General features: G+C 50.5%; 1 protein-coding gene across 3 annotated transcripts in view; it reads left to right on the plus strand.

Annotated features, from left to right (window-relative positions):
• The window catches only part of UNC13B (unc-13 homolog B), a 160,255-nt gene that overhangs the window by 106,828 nt on the left and 35,217 nt on the right, over positions 1 to 18,210 (plus strand). For all 3 annotated transcript variants that reach the window (XM_035100684.2, XM_035100686.2, XM_035100685.2), the window contains 8 exons: positions 1,995 to 2,222; positions 2,357 to 2,498; positions 7,993 to 8,162; positions 9,821 to 9,936; positions 13,019 to 13,182; positions 14,902 to 15,052; positions 16,121 to 16,189; positions 17,995 to 18,084. In XM_035100684.2, the coding sequence (XP_034956575.1) occupies positions 1,995 to 2,222; positions 2,357 to 2,498; positions 7,993 to 8,162; positions 9,821 to 9,936; positions 13,019 to 13,182; positions 14,902 to 15,052; positions 16,121 to 16,189; positions 17,995 to 18,084 (1,130 nt within the window). The remainder of the gene's footprint in view (positions 1 to 1,994; positions 2,223 to 2,356; positions 2,499 to 7,992; positions 8,163 to 9,820; positions 9,937 to 13,018; positions 13,183 to 14,901; positions 15,053 to 16,120; positions 16,190 to 17,994; positions 18,085 to 18,210) is intronic.

Consider the following 18,210-nt stretch of genomic DNA (forward strand, 5'->3'; position numbering starts at 1 on the left):
GCACTTAGAGGAAGCATCCTGCACTGGACAAACTAGGCAGAATCCTTGTCATGTCTGTTGCTGTGTCTTCCTCCCTGCTCCATGAGAAATCTTGTGCCCAGAGAAGCAGCAAAGTTTGTGCAGTAATTTAGATGACAAGATTCTGCAGCTGCAAATGTCAAGATTTAGAGAAGGGAGCAAGTTCACTCCCGCCAGAAGCCAAGTCTGTTCCTTTGCAGGTTCCCTTTTCTATCTGTGACTTGAAGTGGCTGTGGGTGGGTGTTGTGGTCCCACCCAAGGAGGAGCCAGTGGAGCAAGGCAGGGGGGCTTCCGCAGCACCAAGGAGAGCTCCCATTGAGCAACTTGCTCCCAGGAGGGTTGGAGGTGGAACTGTGGCCCTTTCAGGCCCACAAATCTGCCCCTCCCAGGCTCTGACCCCTTTGGGAGTTTAGACCTCCCATGGTCTGAACACAATAACTTCTCCTGCACTCCATGGCTGGTGCTGTCAGACTGTCTAGGCGGCAGGGGAGGCACTAGGAGAAGGCGCCCAGGGTGCTCCAGACTCTGGTTCTGTAGGTGCTTGGGCATCCAGCTGGGAGCCAGATACCTGGTCCAGCCTCAGCTGCTGACACTGCTGCCTCCTCTCAGGGCAGGAGCAACGGTTCACAGGGGCTCAGAACAGTTTCTTGTATGCCGTGAATGCCGTGACCTGGGAGCATTATTTGGACATACACTTTGGGATACTCCTGCAGGAGAACAAAGGATTGAAAACAAACTCTGCCCCTCGGGTGCCCCCTTTTCTCAGGTTCCATATCCTTATTTCTTAAGTGGTGGCTCTTGCATGCTTTATCTTGGTGCCGGTTCTGCGCCATTTTGAATTGAATTTGCTAGTAGCATGTAGCTTGCCTACGTTCAGTTAAGGTCCGGAGCCCCATCCCAAACCATCCTCACCCCTCCCCACCTGCAGAACAGAGGGGAGAGACTCTTTCCCCTAATGAAGGTGAGGGTGGAGATGAGGGTGCCCCCCCCCGGCGCATCTTGCAGTGCTTTAGCTGTGAGGCTGCAGCAGCATCCTTGACTCAAGCCCTGGAAGCCAACCAGCCGCTTTGGGAGTGCGGAGCGTGAGCTGGTTCACTTCCGACTACGCTCTGGTTGTTTTAGCAAAAGGGGCAGATTGATGCAGCTGGGAATTCTCATTCTCTTCCTTTTACAAACCTTGGCGCTGAGTGTTCAGGCGGTGATTGAAGTGCAACCTTTGTGAGCGCCAGTTTCGTCACAGGCTCTCTGTCAAGAAATGTTTGGGCAGCAGAAGGAAAGCTGGTTTTTATTTTAAATCGCAAAGCCTATTTTAGGGTTCCAAGAACAAATCATTTTCAGGCATTACCCTCCTACCTAACAGATGTCCCCCATACCACCAGCAGGAGGAAGGTGCACATTCCTCCACCAAGGCAAATGGCACTTGGGGGAAAACTCCCGAGGGGGATCCCCAGTTCCCGTGCAGCAAGCACGTTCCGTTGGAGGCTTCCCTCGCCTTGTGACCACCCTGCGCAAGATGTTGGGGGACCCAGAAGCCACGGGGGGGGGGGATTGGCTCCTCAAGCTGGAATGTTGTTCTGTCATCTGGCCAGGATCAGACCTTTAAGTTACAGGCTAGCAGGATCCCCTTTCCTCCTAGTCAGCCTCTGCTTATAAACGCTGTTTCTGTCTGTCTGTCTGTCTGTCTGTCTGTCTGTCTGTCTGTGCCCTTGCCCACTCCACGTTTGCAGCTCTCCCATTAGCAACAAGTGCTCTGTTTCCAACTGCTACATAGCTATCACATTTGAGCCTTGGGTGGCATCAGGAGCAGGAATCTCTGTCTTGCATATCACACAGCCCTGACCTAGGGGGATTGAGTTGGGTCCTACTTCCTGGAAAACTAGCATGCAGTTTTGCTCCCCAGCCCTCTTTCCAGCCAAATTGAGGGGGTCAGCTCTTTGCCAGCCTTCCCTTGCTAATCCTTTCCACATTGTTTGCAGGAGCGGCAGAGAAGTGTTCTAAGCATGGGGCTGAGGATCGCACCCAGAACATCATCATGGCCATGAAGGATCGCATGAAGATCCGAGAGAGGAACAAACCAGAGATCTTTGACCTGATCAGAGATGTCTTCAGTGAGAGCAAAATGACCCACTCTCAGCAGATGAAGACGGTCAAGCAGAGCGTTCTGGACGGTACCTCCAAGTGGTCAGCCAAAATCACCATCACAGGTCAGCAAGGCGGCCTGAGCTGCTAAGGGGGTGAAGGTGCCTTAGCTGCTCCTGGAACTCCTCATGTTTTTCTTTAGTTGTGGCATCTTGTTACGATGATGTGTTTTTCTGAACCTTCACCTTTCCTCCCATAGTGGTCTGTGCGCAAGGCCTGCAAGCCAAGGACAAAACAGGGTCCAGTGACCCATACGTGACAGTCCAAGTCGGCAAGACAAAGAAGAGAACAAAAACAATATTTGGGAACCTGAATCCCATTTGGGATGAAAAGTTCCACTTGTAAGTATTTGTGTGTCATTTTTTCCACTCCTCTTTCATGGATTCCCGTGTTGTCCTTTTTGTTTACAGAACACCTTGAGGTGGGGAAAAACAAATACCTGCCAAATATCTCAATAATAATAATAAAAAGGCCAGAAGTTGTTGTTGTTGGTGGTGGTGGTGATGTTGATGATGATAATGATGATGATAATAATAATAATAATACACATTTAATCTATTTAGCCCTAATTCAAGATAGCAGCATCCAGGGGTGCGAGAAGGGGGTAGCCAGCCACCCGCAGGCATTTCTGGAGAAAGACAATTGAAAGGGGCCCAGTTGTCTGCTTCTTGTCTGGTTTGTGTAGTGAAATTGCTTGGTAGAGGCAGGAGGTACAACTGTGGTGATCATCTGAATTACCTGCTGGAGATGGGAGTTGGAGTTTGGGTGCTACGGCGGAGCTGCTCTTTTCTGACTGTTGGATTGAGAAGGTGGTGCTCAGTCTGCAGCGATTATACAATATAGCTTTGCAGGGCTCTGTCTCCCCCCCCCCCCCCGAGCTCTTTAATGTCTACTTGAAACCGAAGGGGGAGGTGTGCCAGGGATTTGGGTATCTGCCTTTTCATCTGACCCAGAAGAAGCTGTGTGTGCCTGGGCTCCATGATGGGCTGATGAGCTGGGGCTCAGTCCAGGGAAGGTGGAGGTGCTGCTGTTGAGAGATGCCTAAGTAGAACCGATGCCTTTCAATGACTCCAGACGTTGTGCAACCTGATTCCCCTTCTGGGAAGGGATGATCTTGTCTCAGATATCCATGCTGTGGTAACACTCAGTTGGAGGACTGCTATGCAGTATCTATGGGGCTGCCTATGCAAAACATTTGGAAACGTCGGTTATTCCAGAGCACAGCAGCCAAGATATTATCTGGGACTCATTTGGGGGAACTTCACTGGCTTCTGATTTCCTTTGGAGCTCAAAGTGCTGATTCTAACCAAGAAAGCTATTTATAGCCTGGGGGCTCTTCTCCTGTAAGAACCTTCCTTTCAGTGGAGATCTGATCAGGCCCTTTCAGAATCTAGAGGGGGCTGTCACTGCTGAGAGGGCCCACTCAGCTTCTGTGGGGGTGGCCCACTTTCTTTGCCTGCTCCAGCCACATTGACTCGGCCTCTCATTACTTTCTGCTAAGCCTCCTGCTTTCCTGACCTTTTAACAGAACTTGGGATCCGTCATCATTGCCAGGTTTTATGTTTATTTGTACTGTTTATTTTTGAGTACTTTTGAGTATTGTTTCTACTTCTGCTCCTTTTATTGAAATCCATGATATTTAAGTGGTTATTTCTAAGCTGCCCTCAGGACAAGACAAAAGGAAAAGGAAAAAAGTAAACTTACATGGGCCACTGGTTCTCTGTTTGTTAGAGGCAGGGCCGGCCCACCCATGAGGCAAGGTGAGGCAACCGCCTTGGGCGGCAAGATCCATGGGTGCAGCAGATCCCAATCTAGCTCTTTATTCCCCCCCCCCTTGTTGTGGATGTAGATCTTCATTCAGCCCCTCTTCCCAAGTAGGGAAGGAGACAGCATTTTGTGGTTTGCCTCAGGTGCCCAAATGTATTGGGCCGGCCGTGGTTGGAGGGATTACACTCCCTTCAGCTTGCTTTGGTGCCTCCAGGATGCTTCTCGGTTAACAGTGCAACCCCTGTATCTGTGCCCAAGTGGCATGAAACCTGGCGGGCAGCACAGTGACTTAGAGAGCACGGAAAGCTGCAGCTAAGGACTTTGTTAGTCTGCAAAGTGGTTGCCAAGTTAACAGGAGATGCCCTCAAGTTGCTGCTGCTGTCGTTTCACATTTAATTAACGCTAAACCTAAAGCGGAGACGGCTGCTGCAGAACAGCTTTGTTCGATGGGCGCTCAGCTTCTTTAAAAGGGTCTCCTCCTTGACAGCAGTTGGCCAGCTTTCCCCTTCCTCCTCTTGGCCTCCTCCCTCCCCGGGCAAAGGAGCCCCATTACCCCTGGAAGACCCCAAAGTGTCAGCCAAGGGACCTTTTTGTTTGGTACTTTCATCAGCTATCTGCGGATTTTGAATGAAAATGGTTGAAGTGGATCTTCTGTGAGCTAGAGCAGCTCTGCTGGTGGATCTCACTCCATTCTGAGTGTAAGATGCAGTTTGTATTTACAAAAAAAAAATGCGCATCTTACAAAGATTAAGCTCTTGCTTGTATGGCTGAGGAAGCCTTCCTGGTCTTTCTCTAGAGAATCATTGTCTGCAGGAGGCCTTACACAGTATACTGTAACCCATTGATGGGTTTAGAGCATGAATGGAGGAGAGATGGAATCCTCTGCACCTGTGCTGAGGTTTGCGTTGGGCTGAAAGGGGTGCGTGAACATCCCGGGGGTCAGCTGCCCCCCAGTGACCCTTCCCATTGCACCGGGAGTGGAGTTTCTCTTCCCCCTGGGGTGGGAAGCCAGTTTCCTCTGGACGTTCACTGCCCATTCAATGCCAGCACCTGGGAAAGCAGAAGAGCTGCCTGCTCACGGGGCTCAAGCTGGTAAACGGAGACATGGGCACGTCAAACCTCTGCTGAAGTCTCCCGATGTAATTGTCTCAAAGGGGGGATCAGAAAGCACAGCTCATCAGGGGAATAATCATGCATAAATACAGGATTTCGGTGAGATGCTGAGCGTGATAATAGGCTGGGCCCCTGCAAGAACGATTACAGAGCCAGGCGGAAGCTTTTAAACAGCGACACTGTGGTTAACCACCCAGCTGGCTAGTTCGAGAGGATTATATGCGGCTGCCTCATCTAAACCTGATATTGATCATCAGCTGCAGGGAGGCATCTCATCCCTTCTAGCCAGCCTGGACTGGCTTTGGTAGCAAAGGAATAAATAGATCACAAAAGTACCCGTTAACTCCCCTCCCCTTCCCCCTCCCCACAAAGCACCCAGCTACATTGCCATGTGGCTGAAAGAATCCCATGCCTGGCAGCTTCTGGAACTTTGGCATGACTTGTGCAGAGAGAGAGAGAGACCACCCACATTTGACCGCTAAAAATGCACAGTGTAGTTCTGAGAGAGGAGGAGTTGCGTTTTATGTGAAGGATGTGTACACTTGTGAAGAAATACATGACTGGAGCATAGAAAACAGATTGAGAGCACAGTATAGGGGTAAAAACTATAGGAGACAGAAGCACCTTCCTGGGGGGTGTCTGCTATAGACCTCCAAGCCAGACTGAAGACTTGGATGATGCAGATTACCAACCATTCAAAAAAGAGAGAGATAGTAGTCACGGGAGACTTCAACTTCCCTGATATCTGTTGGAATGCAAACTCTGCCAAGAAGGTAAGGTCCAGCATGCATTCTGGAGTCTAGAAGGCCAGTTTGAAAAAGCTTAAGGAGCTGCTGGGTGAGATTTCCATGGTCAGAAATACTCACAGAGAAGGGAGTCCAAGTTGGATGGGGATTTCTAAAAGGAGAAACTGGAGTTTCTGTGAAACACTGTGTTTGGGCTTATTATGTGCGTCTCAGGCTCTCTCTCTCTCTCTCTCTCTCTCTCTCTCTCTCTCTCTCTCTCTCTCTCCACACACACACACACACACCCCAACTACTGGTGCGTTTGACTCTTGAGAAGCCTGCTTGATGCAGCATTTCCAGAGCAGTTGAGATTCCTGCATCGCAGGGGTTGGACTAGATGACTCTTGGGGTCCCTCTGGACTCTGCGATTCTATTATTCTAAGCCTGAAATGAGAGGTGGCGGCACCCCCTGACCCATCCTCTTGGCAGAGGGGGCAGAGCAGCGCCAGCCCAGGGGGAGCGAGAGGAGCCCAGTCAAAGAGAGGCCTTCCGTGAGTCCAAATGGAGCTCTGCTTCCCTTTCGGATGGATGGCAGCCTCCCTGGGAATGTCTCCCGTTTAATTCACTCTCAGCCGTACAAATTGCCAGGAGTTTAAAAGGTGTCAATTAATGGATCCTGAGTTACAGGTCAGTGGTAACTGGAGGCCCCACCTTTGGGGGAGAGCAAGGGAAATGCCACTGTCCTGATTGACGGAGGCTTCGCAGTTCGCCCATGACCCATTTTTTCACTTTCTTCTTCATTTTCTTCGGGTTGCTTGGCAACAGATGGTGCATTCTTAAAAGGGCTAAATCCCAAGCCTTGAGCACAGGCTATGCGATGAGGCAGGTCGTGTGCTTTCCTCCTGCGGCTGGGTAGTTGCCAGGGCTGGTTAGGATGAGTAATTGTTCCCATCATGGGTTCACCTGGGCCTCTGCCTTTCATTCCATCCTTTCTGTCACTTGCCCTTTGTGAGCTGAGACATTTGCCACAGGAGCCAACCCCATCTTGCTAGAAACAAACACACCCACACCCCTGTTTTGGGGCTGCGGGGAGAGAGGTGGAACCAAAAATGACTTTAGTCCAAACGCATGCATCCTCTGTCCCTTGTATCTTCAGGTTGGCTTCAATATCGCACTTGCACATCAGAGATTGCTTGCAGAATGACTTCTGAAAGGGCTGCATGCCTCTGGAAAACAGGTTTTCCGTAAGGATTCAAGAGCGAGCAGTGAGATTCTGGCTTGGCTCCTTTCTGCTCAATGTAGCACCCCAGGAAACAGCCGCAGGGGTGGCAAATGTTCATGTCACGTGCTTTTTACCTGTGTCGCAATAAGCAGCCGTGCAGACAAGTTCCAAAAGAGCATTCCTGTGGGGATCCAGAGCCAAGGAAGGGGGTTATTGCTCTTTCCCTTGGGAATGAGCTCAGCTTATACTGGGGATTGTCCAAGCTGCATGCCAAGATCACACGCAGGGTTGTTTTTGTATCGACTGGAGAATCAATGACTTTAAACTGATGTGAAAAGCAAACGGCAGCCTGTCTTCACTTCTTGAGGAAAGATCATATTGGGCTGCCTGGGAAAGAGATGGTTGCCAGGCAGAGCCCAGCTTCCTCTGCCAGTTGTCTCACTCTGAGAAGTCTCAGGTCCCCCAACTTCATACCTGGCAGAGCTCTCCAGGCCATTCTAGGTGGGGGAAACGTCTTCTGGTGGGCTCAGCTTTTATGTACAAGATTTCAGCTGGTTGTGAGGAAGGATGCAAAGTGGTGGCTTTGCATCTTTTCCCTTTGGCCTGGAATCACTCGGTCCTTCCTCCTTTCCTCTGCAAATGGTGCATTTCTTTAGGAAAGCTGAGCCTTATACAGCAGAGGGCCTTTGGGGCAGTGGAGAGTGAGGGAGACTGAGCTACACGACATGGCACTCCCTCCTTGCTCTGTGTCCCTTGAATGCTTTGATGGTGTTTCCTGCTTGGCAGGGGGTTGGACTGGATGGCCCTTGTGGTCTCTTCCAACTCTAGGATTCTATGATTCTAACGTCTTGAGACTTAGGCTGGTGCGATGCTCATTTTGAGCTGCTGACTCTGTCCCCTGCTGTCCCACAATGCACAGGATGGGAGGGGGCCGTTCTCCCTGCCCTCCCAGGCAGCTTTGTGGCTCCTCCTCATGCCCATGATCTCCTCTTCCTGGCTTGCTTTCAGTGAGTGCCATAATTCCTCTGATCGAATCAAAGTGCGGGTCTGGGACGAAGACGATGACATCAAGTCCCGGGTCAAACAGAGGCTGAAACGGGAGTCTGATGACTTTCTGGGGCAGACCATTATTGAGGTGCGAACCCTCAGCGGGGAGATGGACGTCTGGTACAACCTGGGTAAGAAACCTCTTTGCTTGTTGGCATTTAGGCAGATGCTGAATGGGGAAAGGGGCGTAGCTCAGGGGTAGAACATCTGCTTTGCAGGCAGGTTCAATGTTCCTGGGCCTATGCTGCTTTGCTTCAGTTGGAAATGTAGCTTTGCAGGCCTGTGGGCATAAAATAAAGGGAAATTGTGTGAGACACCCACTTCAGTCTGTGCTCAGCCAATAATTTAGTTTCTGGGCCTCAAAAATACAAGCTGCAAAATCTTCCCACCTGGAAGCCCTGTAAGAGTCTGGCAGAAAGGCCACAAAAGTGGCTTCCCTGAGCCCTTATGGCATCCAAGAGACTTTCCCTGCAGCGCTGCCTTCTGAGCTCTGACTGGCTGCACTGCCAAGAGTGTCTGCAGCCTCTGACTGGGCTCAGAACCCAGATCCGCTGCCTCTCTCTGTGCCCACAAGCAAGAGAACAGCTGCCATGAAGACTCCCCCAGAAGAGTGTTGTGGGCAGAAGCAAAGCCATCCGTAAGCACCTCTTTTTAACACCCCCCACGAGGCAGCAATATTTGGGGGAGAGTCTGGCTTGGTGAGAGCTCCAGGCAGATGGCGCCTGAGTTTTTTGGGGGGAGGGGCTTGGTTGCCTGCAAGAGTCCTCCGCTGCCCCCCTGCTCTGCGGAGCCGACTCCTGCTTTCTTGCCTGGGCTCTCTTGGGGAGGGACATTTCAGAGATGGGCACCTGGCTGTGTCACAGAGGGAACTCTCTACCTCCTCTCACAGCCTGTGAAGTTGGCCTGCTCCCCATCTTCCTGGTGGGCAGCTCCAAGGCAGGTGCTCCTTGGCATGCTTGAGTTGACTTTTGGCTGAGCCATCCCAGGGCTCTGAAGACATGGAAGCCTCCTCCTGCCTCTTCCCTTGTCTCCTTCCCCTGGAATTGGATCCCCGGGGAGGAAAGGGCTGTTTCAGTTTCTTGAAGCCCACGGCAGGATAGCTGGCTCTGGGGCAGTCAGTTGAACCAGAGCCTCCAACTCCAGGCTTTTATAGCCAAGGGCAGGATCCTGCCACTGACATTGCAGTGACTGAGGGGACACAGGGCTGCAAAGAATGGAGAATGGGCTGCAAAGTTTGTTTGTGAGCCAGGTAAGCATGAGCAGGGCTGTCTTGTTGGCACAGCTCTCTGTCTGCAGAGCCCCAAAGCTGATCTTTTTAAGAGGCCCACAAATGGGGGAAGGGGTGCAGTCCTAGCCTTGGGGTATGGAGGGTAGGGTTAACTCTGTTTTTTAAAAGAAAAAGTTTCATTTTTTTGGTTTTTCAAAGACTTACAAACATACAAATTACAAAGACACAAATCACATACATTTCTGATACACATATATTCGATCCCACTCCCCCCTTTGTGGTTTCTTTTTATTTAAAATTTTCATCCTGCATTTTCTACATTGCTCCATCTTTAAGTTATTCTTTAGTTTCTCTTAATAATACGTTTAGCTGTTTGTTTTATGTTAACCCCCGCAGGGTTAGCTCCAGCTGCCGCTCCCCTTTCCTGTGCCTGCCTTTCTTTCCATGTCCAGCCTGGCTTTCTTCCTCCAGCCAACCTTGCTGTGCTTTTGTGGACACCCAAACAGTGTTAGGGGAGGCTCAGGGCTCCCCTCTTGAAAATGGGCTCATTTTTCCTTTTAGAAAAAAGAACAGACAAGTCTGCTGTGTCCGGTGCCATCCGCCTGCAGATCAACGTGGAGATTAAAGGTGAAGAGAAGGTGGCCCCTTACCATGTCCAGTACACCTGCCTTCATGAGGTAAGCCCCACAGCATGGTGAAGGTCCAGGGCGGCAGCATCTTTTCTCCTCTTACAAAAAGAAATGTTGTGGCACAGCGAATTCAGCATCCCCAAAGGCGATTCCTTTGACTCTGGAAAGCCCTCTCTCTTGCCTGCGTCTCTTGGACTCCAGAGGAAACAAGCAGGCTAGTGGGGCAGAATGGGGGGAGATTCTGGACAGACAGAAGCAGGTCCTTCTTCGCACATGCTTAAACTATGGATTTTGCTCCTGCAAGACGCCATGACGGCCACCAGCCTGGAATGCGTTAAAGAAGGATAAAGCAGATTCATGGAGGAGGAGAGGGCTATCAATGGCTACGAGACTCCTTGGCTTTGCTCTGCCTTCCTTGTTGGTGGCAGGGATACCCCTGAGTACCAGGTCCTGGGCTAACAGTTAGTAGAAAATATATGATAGAATAATGATAACATTCAAATTATAGGAGTAAGCCCATCAAAGTTCATGTATACATTACAATATAACAGAGTGGTAGTTTCAACGGAAGACGTCTCAAAAGCCTGAAAAGGGGAGTGTCTCCGGAATGATGCTACTGCTTCGTAATAGTCTTCATCAGCCGATATTTTTCAACAGAATATGTAAGTAAGATTCATGCTAAGGATCAGTGCTCACTAGATATGCCTTCCATTGAAACTTTTGAAAAACTATTGAGAGATTTTACTTTTGAAACTTTTGAGACCAAAATGGTCAAAGGCCTGGAAACGATGCCTTATGAGGAACGGCTTAGGGAGCTGGGTATGTTTAGCCTGGAGAAGAGAAGTTTAAGGGGTGATATGATAGCCATGTTCAAATATATAAAAGGATGTCATATAGAGGAGAGTGAAAGGTTGTTTTCTGCTGCTCCAGAGAAGTGGACATGGAGCAATGGATTCAAACTACAAGAAAGAATATTCCACCTAAACATTAGGAAGAACTTCCTGACAGTAAGAGCTGTTTGGCAGTGGAATTTGCTACCAAGGAGTGTGGTGGAGTCTCCTTCTTTGGAGGTCTTTAAGCAGAGGCTTGACAGGCATATGTCAAGAATGCTTTGATGGTGTTTCCTGCTCGGCAGGGGGTTGGACTGGATGGCCCTTGTGGTCTCTTCCAACTCTATGATTCTATGAGACGTCTTCTGTTGATACTTTTGAAAGACTATTGTGAGACTGTCCTTAGACATCTGTTTTGAACACACGGCTTGACGATCCTCGCTACCACTCTCTTATATTGTACATATGAACTTGGATTGGCTTACTCCTATAATTTGAATGATATCATTATTCTATCATGTATTCTCTACTAACTATTAGCCTACGTGTTGTGTTTGTATTGCTGTGCTAGTTCTTATTGCAACACAGGGGTTTGTTTCAGGTCCCCCTTGGGTCTGATTTTGCTTCAAGTGCCTTGCTAGCTTCTCCAGAAAAGATTTACAGGCTGCTGCCCAAAACAGTCCTCTGCTCTTGTGGGTTCGGCCTACTTCGATTTGTGCAGGGTGGCCCCCAGCCTAGGGAAAGAGAGGCACGTCCGTTTCCTTTGCTTAATTATTATCTGCAAGGACATTGTGTTGGCTTTTAGCTGCTGCTCAGGAATGAGCCAGTTCATGGCCTCCTAGCATCTCCTGCACTGCAGCTTCTGGGCTCTGATTAGCATCCTGGACGTATCCTGATTCCACAATAGTTAGTCGGTCATGTTCTCAAAGTTCCAAGAAGGACCCAAATGGAAAGGAAGATGGACTCCGTCTCCCCAACATTGTCCTTTTCAGGCTGCGTTGGCTGAAGGGCCTTTTGCATTGGTGTGGCTGTTCATTACTGAGCTCCAGAGCGGACGAGAGCTGTCCCTGAGCAGCCTGACAAGACGGAAAGCTCAAAGATGATCTGTGCCTGAAATTGAGCCAGTGGGGATGTCATTAGGAAATTCATTTGCATGACAGCAGCAAAGAACAGAAAGCTGGCGAGTAATGAATGTCTAGCAGGACACCAGTATGTCAACTGCTTAAGCCATTTCCTCACGTTCTTTCTCTGCCCAGCCACCTGATGTTTTCATAGCCCACCCAAAAGGGGGTTTAATTGGGGTGGGGAAACTGTCGCTATCATCACTTTAGGGAGTCCCATTTTGCTCTGGGAAGTGCGGTTCAAACTCCACCTGCGTTGAAGCAGGCAAGCTGCTTCGCCATCAGGCCCCTCGTCACCAACTGGCTTGTCCTATGCAGCCATCTGGCCTGTTCAAGGAAGCGCTTTGCCCAGGCTGTCCTCACAACCTTCTCTGGTTTTGCCTGCCCAGCAGAGCTGCCCAGTCTGTGACCTGGTCCTGTCCCCATCATGGTTTCCTGATCACTTGTGGAGAACAGAAGAAGATGCTGCTGCTGAATCAGGCCAGGGAAGCTGTGAGTGGGAAATGGAAGTTCCAGGCAGAGGGATAGTTGGAGAGAAGCAGCACACGGATCTTGGTGGCTCAAACACAGAAGAGGAGCATTTTGGACCCTGCATGCCACCTCTCTGGCATCCAAGGCAGCATCTCTAGAGTCATTTCTGTCCCACCTTTCCACAAAGAGCTCAAGGGTGACATGCCCTTATTGGATCCCCTGCCATTTTATCTTCACAACACCCCTGCAAAGTAGGAAGTGTCGAGGTCACCAGGGAGGATTTGAACCCTTCACGCAAGTTCTTGGCAATAGCCCTCACCCTGACCTTTAGCTTTTTTGTGGAAGGGGTTGATTAACCAGAAAAGATTTGGGTGGGGATAGCAGAGGTGGTCAGGATGCAATGCTGGAGGAGAGAGCAGCCTTCAGGCCAGGGGGAAGGCAAGGGTGGGGTACGAAACTTGGGGTACGAAGTTTCCCCAAACTACAAAGGCAGGTGACTTTGGACACTGGGCAACTGCTCTCCCCTTTCTGAGTTCTTTAAGTGTCCCCCATGCATGTCCATGATAAAGGGAAACCTAACTATGAGGCTGCTTTGAACCCCTCTGACCTTCTGTTGGGTCCACAGCCGAAGCAGCGCTGTGTCCGTGTCAGTGGCCAGAGGCAGCAGCCCCTGTGTTGATGTGCTGGTCTCCTCCTTTTCTCTTCTAGAACCTCTTCCACCACCTGACAGATGTGCAAGGAAACGGGGTGGTGAAGGTTCCTGATGCCAAAGGGGACGATGCCTGGAAGGTTTACTTTGATGAGACGGGCCAGGAGATTGTGGACGAGTTTGCCATGCGCTACGGGATCGAGTCCATCTACCAGGCCATGACGTGAGTTCCTGCCCGATGCCAAGCATCCCTTTCGTGCCACGGAAAGGTCGATCGCGGAAAGGTTTCCTGGTTAGGAAGGGGCGGGCTTGCGTTGGATGCGAGGAAGTTGAGTCTGAGAGCAGCTCAGGAAGTTGTGATGGCAGGACTTTTAAGAACCATCGTCCTTTAAAAACCTGCCTTCCCCAAACTCTTCTGCAGGATATGACCCTTGCCTTTGTCGGCCATCAGACTCCTCCTTGCATACTTCCATTTAAAATGCAAGTTTTGCCAACTGCAGGAGCTCTGCTTCTGCTGCCTTGTATCTTAATGCTGTTCCCTTGTTCCCGGGATGCCCAAAACAGTGCCGGGTGGGGCTGGAGGGGGCTGGGGTGCCAGCAGACTGCGTCCGGTGCTCCCCTTGGGGAAACCGGATCCAGGTCCCCCAGGGAGGCTCTGGGCTCATCCTGCCATCCTCAAGAAGGAAGTGGCCTCATTTGCATTTTCTCATTTAATTGCTCTCATTAAAGTGCAGAAAAGAAACCCTCCCGCAGGAAAATTTAAAACTCATTCCCCCAGCACTAGGGCTTGTGGGGTGGTTAAAGTAAACAATCAAAGAAAAACTGCTATAAATAAGGGAAAACAGTGCTTGAAAGGGGATTATGTGACGAGACATGACAGGAGAGAAGCACTCTCTAATTAATAGAGTTGGCAACAAAGAGAGAGGCTGAGCAAGTCTTGCTGGAAAGTTGCTGGAGGGGAAGGGTGGGGCTGAGCAGAGAGAGGCTCCTGCTCCAGATTCCTAAGCAACAGGAGGCTCTGCTCTGCATCCCCGGTCCTGGGAGTCTCAGGTGGGGAGAGCCCTCCCCCTCCTGCTGCTGCTTTGGCTTCCCAGGAGAGGCAGTGAAGGATGTCTTGCCGTTGGGAATGTCCTTGCGCTCAGAGCGCTGGGCAGAGGAAGGGAGGCTTGGGCTCCAGGGCACGGGATAAGTTTATTCCCAACAGCTTCCTTATTCTGGCACATCTTTTAAGGCGGTCTGTAAAACCAGCAGGCTAGTTAGCTTGTGCTCCTTGTCGTTGATGCTGGGGGTCAGGGAGGGTCCCCCTCTCTCCCTCCCCCCTCCCTCCACAAGCAGAGGTGACTTTGAACCTTTCCTGGCAGCATTTGGATCACCTGGCACTGGCCCACTTGCAGCCGGGATTCTGTATGGTGTGAAGCTCTTTGCTGTGTCATTCTATTTGGGATGGATCATGGGTTGGGTCTTGCTCATCTTCAGTGCCTATTATGGGTTATGAGTGGGATTCCCCCCCCCCCGCGCGCACACACACACCTGAGCCACTCTGTTAGATCCTGAGGCCCCTCTCCACCCCCACCTCCCCCATAGCGTGGTGCCTCATCCACTCTCTTGAGTCACTTGGAGCCATTTGCTCTGCAGGAAGCATGGAGAGGGGGGAGGAGATTTTTGCTCTTGACTTGCGCCCTGTGGCCTGGTTTTTGCAGAGTGCTCCACAAGGGGTTGGCAGGTGGAGGGGGGCGTTGGAGTGGATGAGCTTCTGCTGCCCGCCCCCAGCATCTCAGTTACCCTGTGATTTCGGGCACAACAGAGGTTGGGTTTATGCTTGGTGGGGGGGGGGAGTCTTTTTTGAAGATTAAAGGCACCTTACGCATGTTCTTCCTTGAGATGGCTCTGAGCATCCCTGCAGCTTCTGCCTGATGGCCCCCGATGGCTTCTGTTCCCCCAGGCATTTTGCATGTCTCTCCTCCAAGTACATGTGCCCGGGGGTGCCGGCGGTGATGAGCACCTTGCTGGCCAACATCAATGCTTACTATGCTCACACAACAGCTTCCACCAACGTGTCTGCCTCGGACCGCTTCTCAGCTTCAAACTTTGGGGTAAGTGCTTCTGCCGTCCCCCCACCCCCTGCTTGCTTGCTTGCTTGTGGGTCCAGGTTCAAGGGGACAAGGAACATCATTCTGTAGGTTGCTCTCCTGTACTATTTCAGACACATGGCTTATATATGTGTGCATTTAGGAATACTCTGTATTTGAGACCTTAGAATTCTTATAACAATGCCAGGGGCCTGCTATGCCTGATATGAATAAATTGGTGTTTGCATGCGGTTCTTTGGCAAAGTGGATTTTTGATGATGCATGCCTGATAATGTAACATGCTCATAATTGTTTGTGGTGCCGCTCTGTGGTTTTAAAGCAGAGAACGAAACCAAGCAGTGATGTCTTTAAAGTGGGCAGTGGAAATGCCTTTTAATCCTTTCAAATCTCCAAGGACTCAAAGAGTTCCAAAACAACACTGACTGGACGTTTCCCCTTATTGTAGAATAAGGGGGGCTATTATAGAATTGTGGGGCTGCTCTAAATCTTCATGGGATTCCTTTTTCCCACAGAGAGGTGATTCCTAAGGGATCTTATTTATTTCCTGACAGAGCAGCACTCCTCAGGGCGGACTCCTCTGTCACCATGTTACTCCTCAGGCCTGGGGGCCCAACGTGGCCCTTTGGGCATCTCTTTCACACTCTGGACTCTGTCAGGCCACACCCCTCTCCCCCTAGGCCACGCCCCTTCAAGGGCCCTTCTTGGGTGCCTTTGCCCGGCTGGAATATGCCCTTGAAGTGTGACGGTGCCTCTTGCTTGCCTGAATGGAAGATGGAGCAAAGTGTGTGCGGAAAAAGCATCTTAGCCTTTTGCAGCCTGCTGTCCGAATGTGATCTGCTCACTTTTGCCACTGCCATGGCAACCCTGGGAGGTTGCAGCCCTCAGATGGAAAATGATTCTGCACCCGCTTTTCACTCTGTGTGTCCCGACAGACTGTAGGAATGAGTGGCCCTTTCTTGGGGGGGGGGGAGAGAAATGTACCCCAGAAGGGAAGCTTCCATTTCGGCCTGGATATAGGTAAGGACCACTTTTTGGCCACCCCTGTAACACATCCTCTTCTCCCGCAAACAGAAAGAGCGATTTGTTAAACTTCTGGACCAGCTGCACAATTCCCTCCGCATCGACCTGTCCATGTACCGGGTAAGAGCCACACAGAGAGATTGCAAATAGTTCTCGGCAATCGTGAGCCCCCCTCCTGAGCCTTCAAGTGCCTTGCATTCATTATGTCAGTAATCCTCACTGCTGTGCTGTAAAGTAGGCCAGCCTGGTTATTCCCATGTTGGCCTGGGAGGGTGAGAGAGGCTTGTCTCAGGTTTTTGACTGAGGCAGAATTTGGACAGGGGGCTTCCTGGCTCCCATCAAGCGGAGTCCTGCTAGTCCTACCTGCTTTTTCTTTTTTTAAATTAATAAACCAAGGGTAGGATATGTCAGAGCAGACAAAGGCTGGGTGGGTGGGGAGTTGTCTTTCCGCTTTCCTCCTGTGGGAGGAGGACACTTCAGAATTTAAAAATGGAGTGTAATAGTGGCCTTTTGCATCTAAATGAGCAAAGATTGGGAACATGCTTTGCAGCTCTCGCCAGGTTAATAATGCCCTCTCCAAAAGACTTGGGGTGGGGAGGGGAGCCACTCTCTTGCCTGCAGCTTCTGCACTATGAACCATGGTCAGTGCATCTTCCCAGACAAACCCAGCATTGCTGCACCCGTGCCAGGAAAGCCCAGCCTGTAACACTCAGGAATGGCATCAAGTAAAGCAAGCCTCTTTGCCAATTATTTTCTCTTTACCCCCTTAAAGGTGACCTTAGGAGGACTGTGATATCTAAAATGGGTCTTTATCATGTTCTGGATAGCCTCTGTTCCCATTATTGCTGCCATAGCAATGCAGAGCATGTTGCCCTTCAGTGGCAGGGAGAGTTTCTCCTCCTTGCGCTCAAGTAGAGAGAGCTGCTGTGCTTTGGTATACAGCCAGTTCGGCACGTGGTGACAATGTTGAGAGTTTCAGTTTCATTTTTGCAGTTTGGGGTTCTGCATAGCAATAAACAAAAAAGAATGTGCCACCACCATTGGCTAGAAGCAGCGCAAGGAAATGGCCTTTGGGAATGGTGTAATTATACATTGTAGAATAATACCGCTCGTTATGGTGGGGGGGAATAGCTAATCCTTGGATGAGATGCCGGTTCATTCTGCTGCCAAAAATAGTAGCCTAGTGTGAGCTGCAGTGAAATGTAATTAGATCTAATTTGTAATGATAAGACTCTGTTGCATAAATGGGCTCCTAATTGATTGTCCCCAAAGTGCAGCTGACGTTCTGTCTTGGGGAGCAAAGCCCTTCCGCATTAATTAAAGGTGTCTTCTGCCCTGGAAACGTCAACAAGGAGGGAGGGCAGCTCAGAAGCCAGCAGGGCCAGAAACACCCAGAGAGGTTTCTTTCTCGTTGCCTTGGCTCTTGCTCACAGCCAACTTTTAAAAGGAAGCATCTGATCTGTTTCCTTGACGTTTATCGTTCTGAGGATGTATTAACACAGAGTGAACCGAGCGTGTGGCCGTTGGGTGAATTGGTAGCATTGTTGTGACCAGGGAGACCCTGCACTGTGGGGAAATCTCCCTTCCTTGTGCCCCTCCCTGCCCCTCCCTGCTGCATCTCATCCCAGTCTCGTTTTGCTATAATGAGTCTTTCCTATTGGGTTATAGACTCATGCAGGGATGTGGTCTTCTAAGCAATGTGAAACTCCCATCAGCACAGGCCACCAAAACCAGTAGTCAGCAATGATGAGGAGTGCCCAAAACACCTGGAGGGGCTTAGGATCCCCACCTTTGGAAAAGCCTCCCGTGCTGCTGCCTGTTTGGGCCACTGAGCTGGGGGGCACACTTCTTGCTTGTCCCTGGGTGTTTGAGCCATGCTCACCTTTTTGCATTTTTTAGAAGGGGATTGGTTTTTCTGCCAACAGAACAACTTTCCGGCCAGCAGCCGAGACCGCTTGCAGGACTTGAAATCTACCGTGGACCTGCTGACCAGCATCACCTTTTTCAGAATGAAGGTAGGGATCTTCCTCCCAGTGGCTGTTCCCGGGCAAAGCCAAGCCCTCGCTCCCTGGCAGAGACCTCCTCCTCCTCTCTTTCTCTGGGGAAGAGTTCGAGGAAAGCACTCTCAGACTATCCAATCT

Source organism: Zootoca vivipara, chromosome 11 (genome assembly GCF_963506605.1).
Source record: "Zootoca vivipara chromosome 11, rZooViv1.1, whole genome shotgun sequence".
NCBI lineage: Eukaryota > Metazoa > Chordata > Lepidosauria > Squamata > Lacertidae > Zootoca > Zootoca vivipara.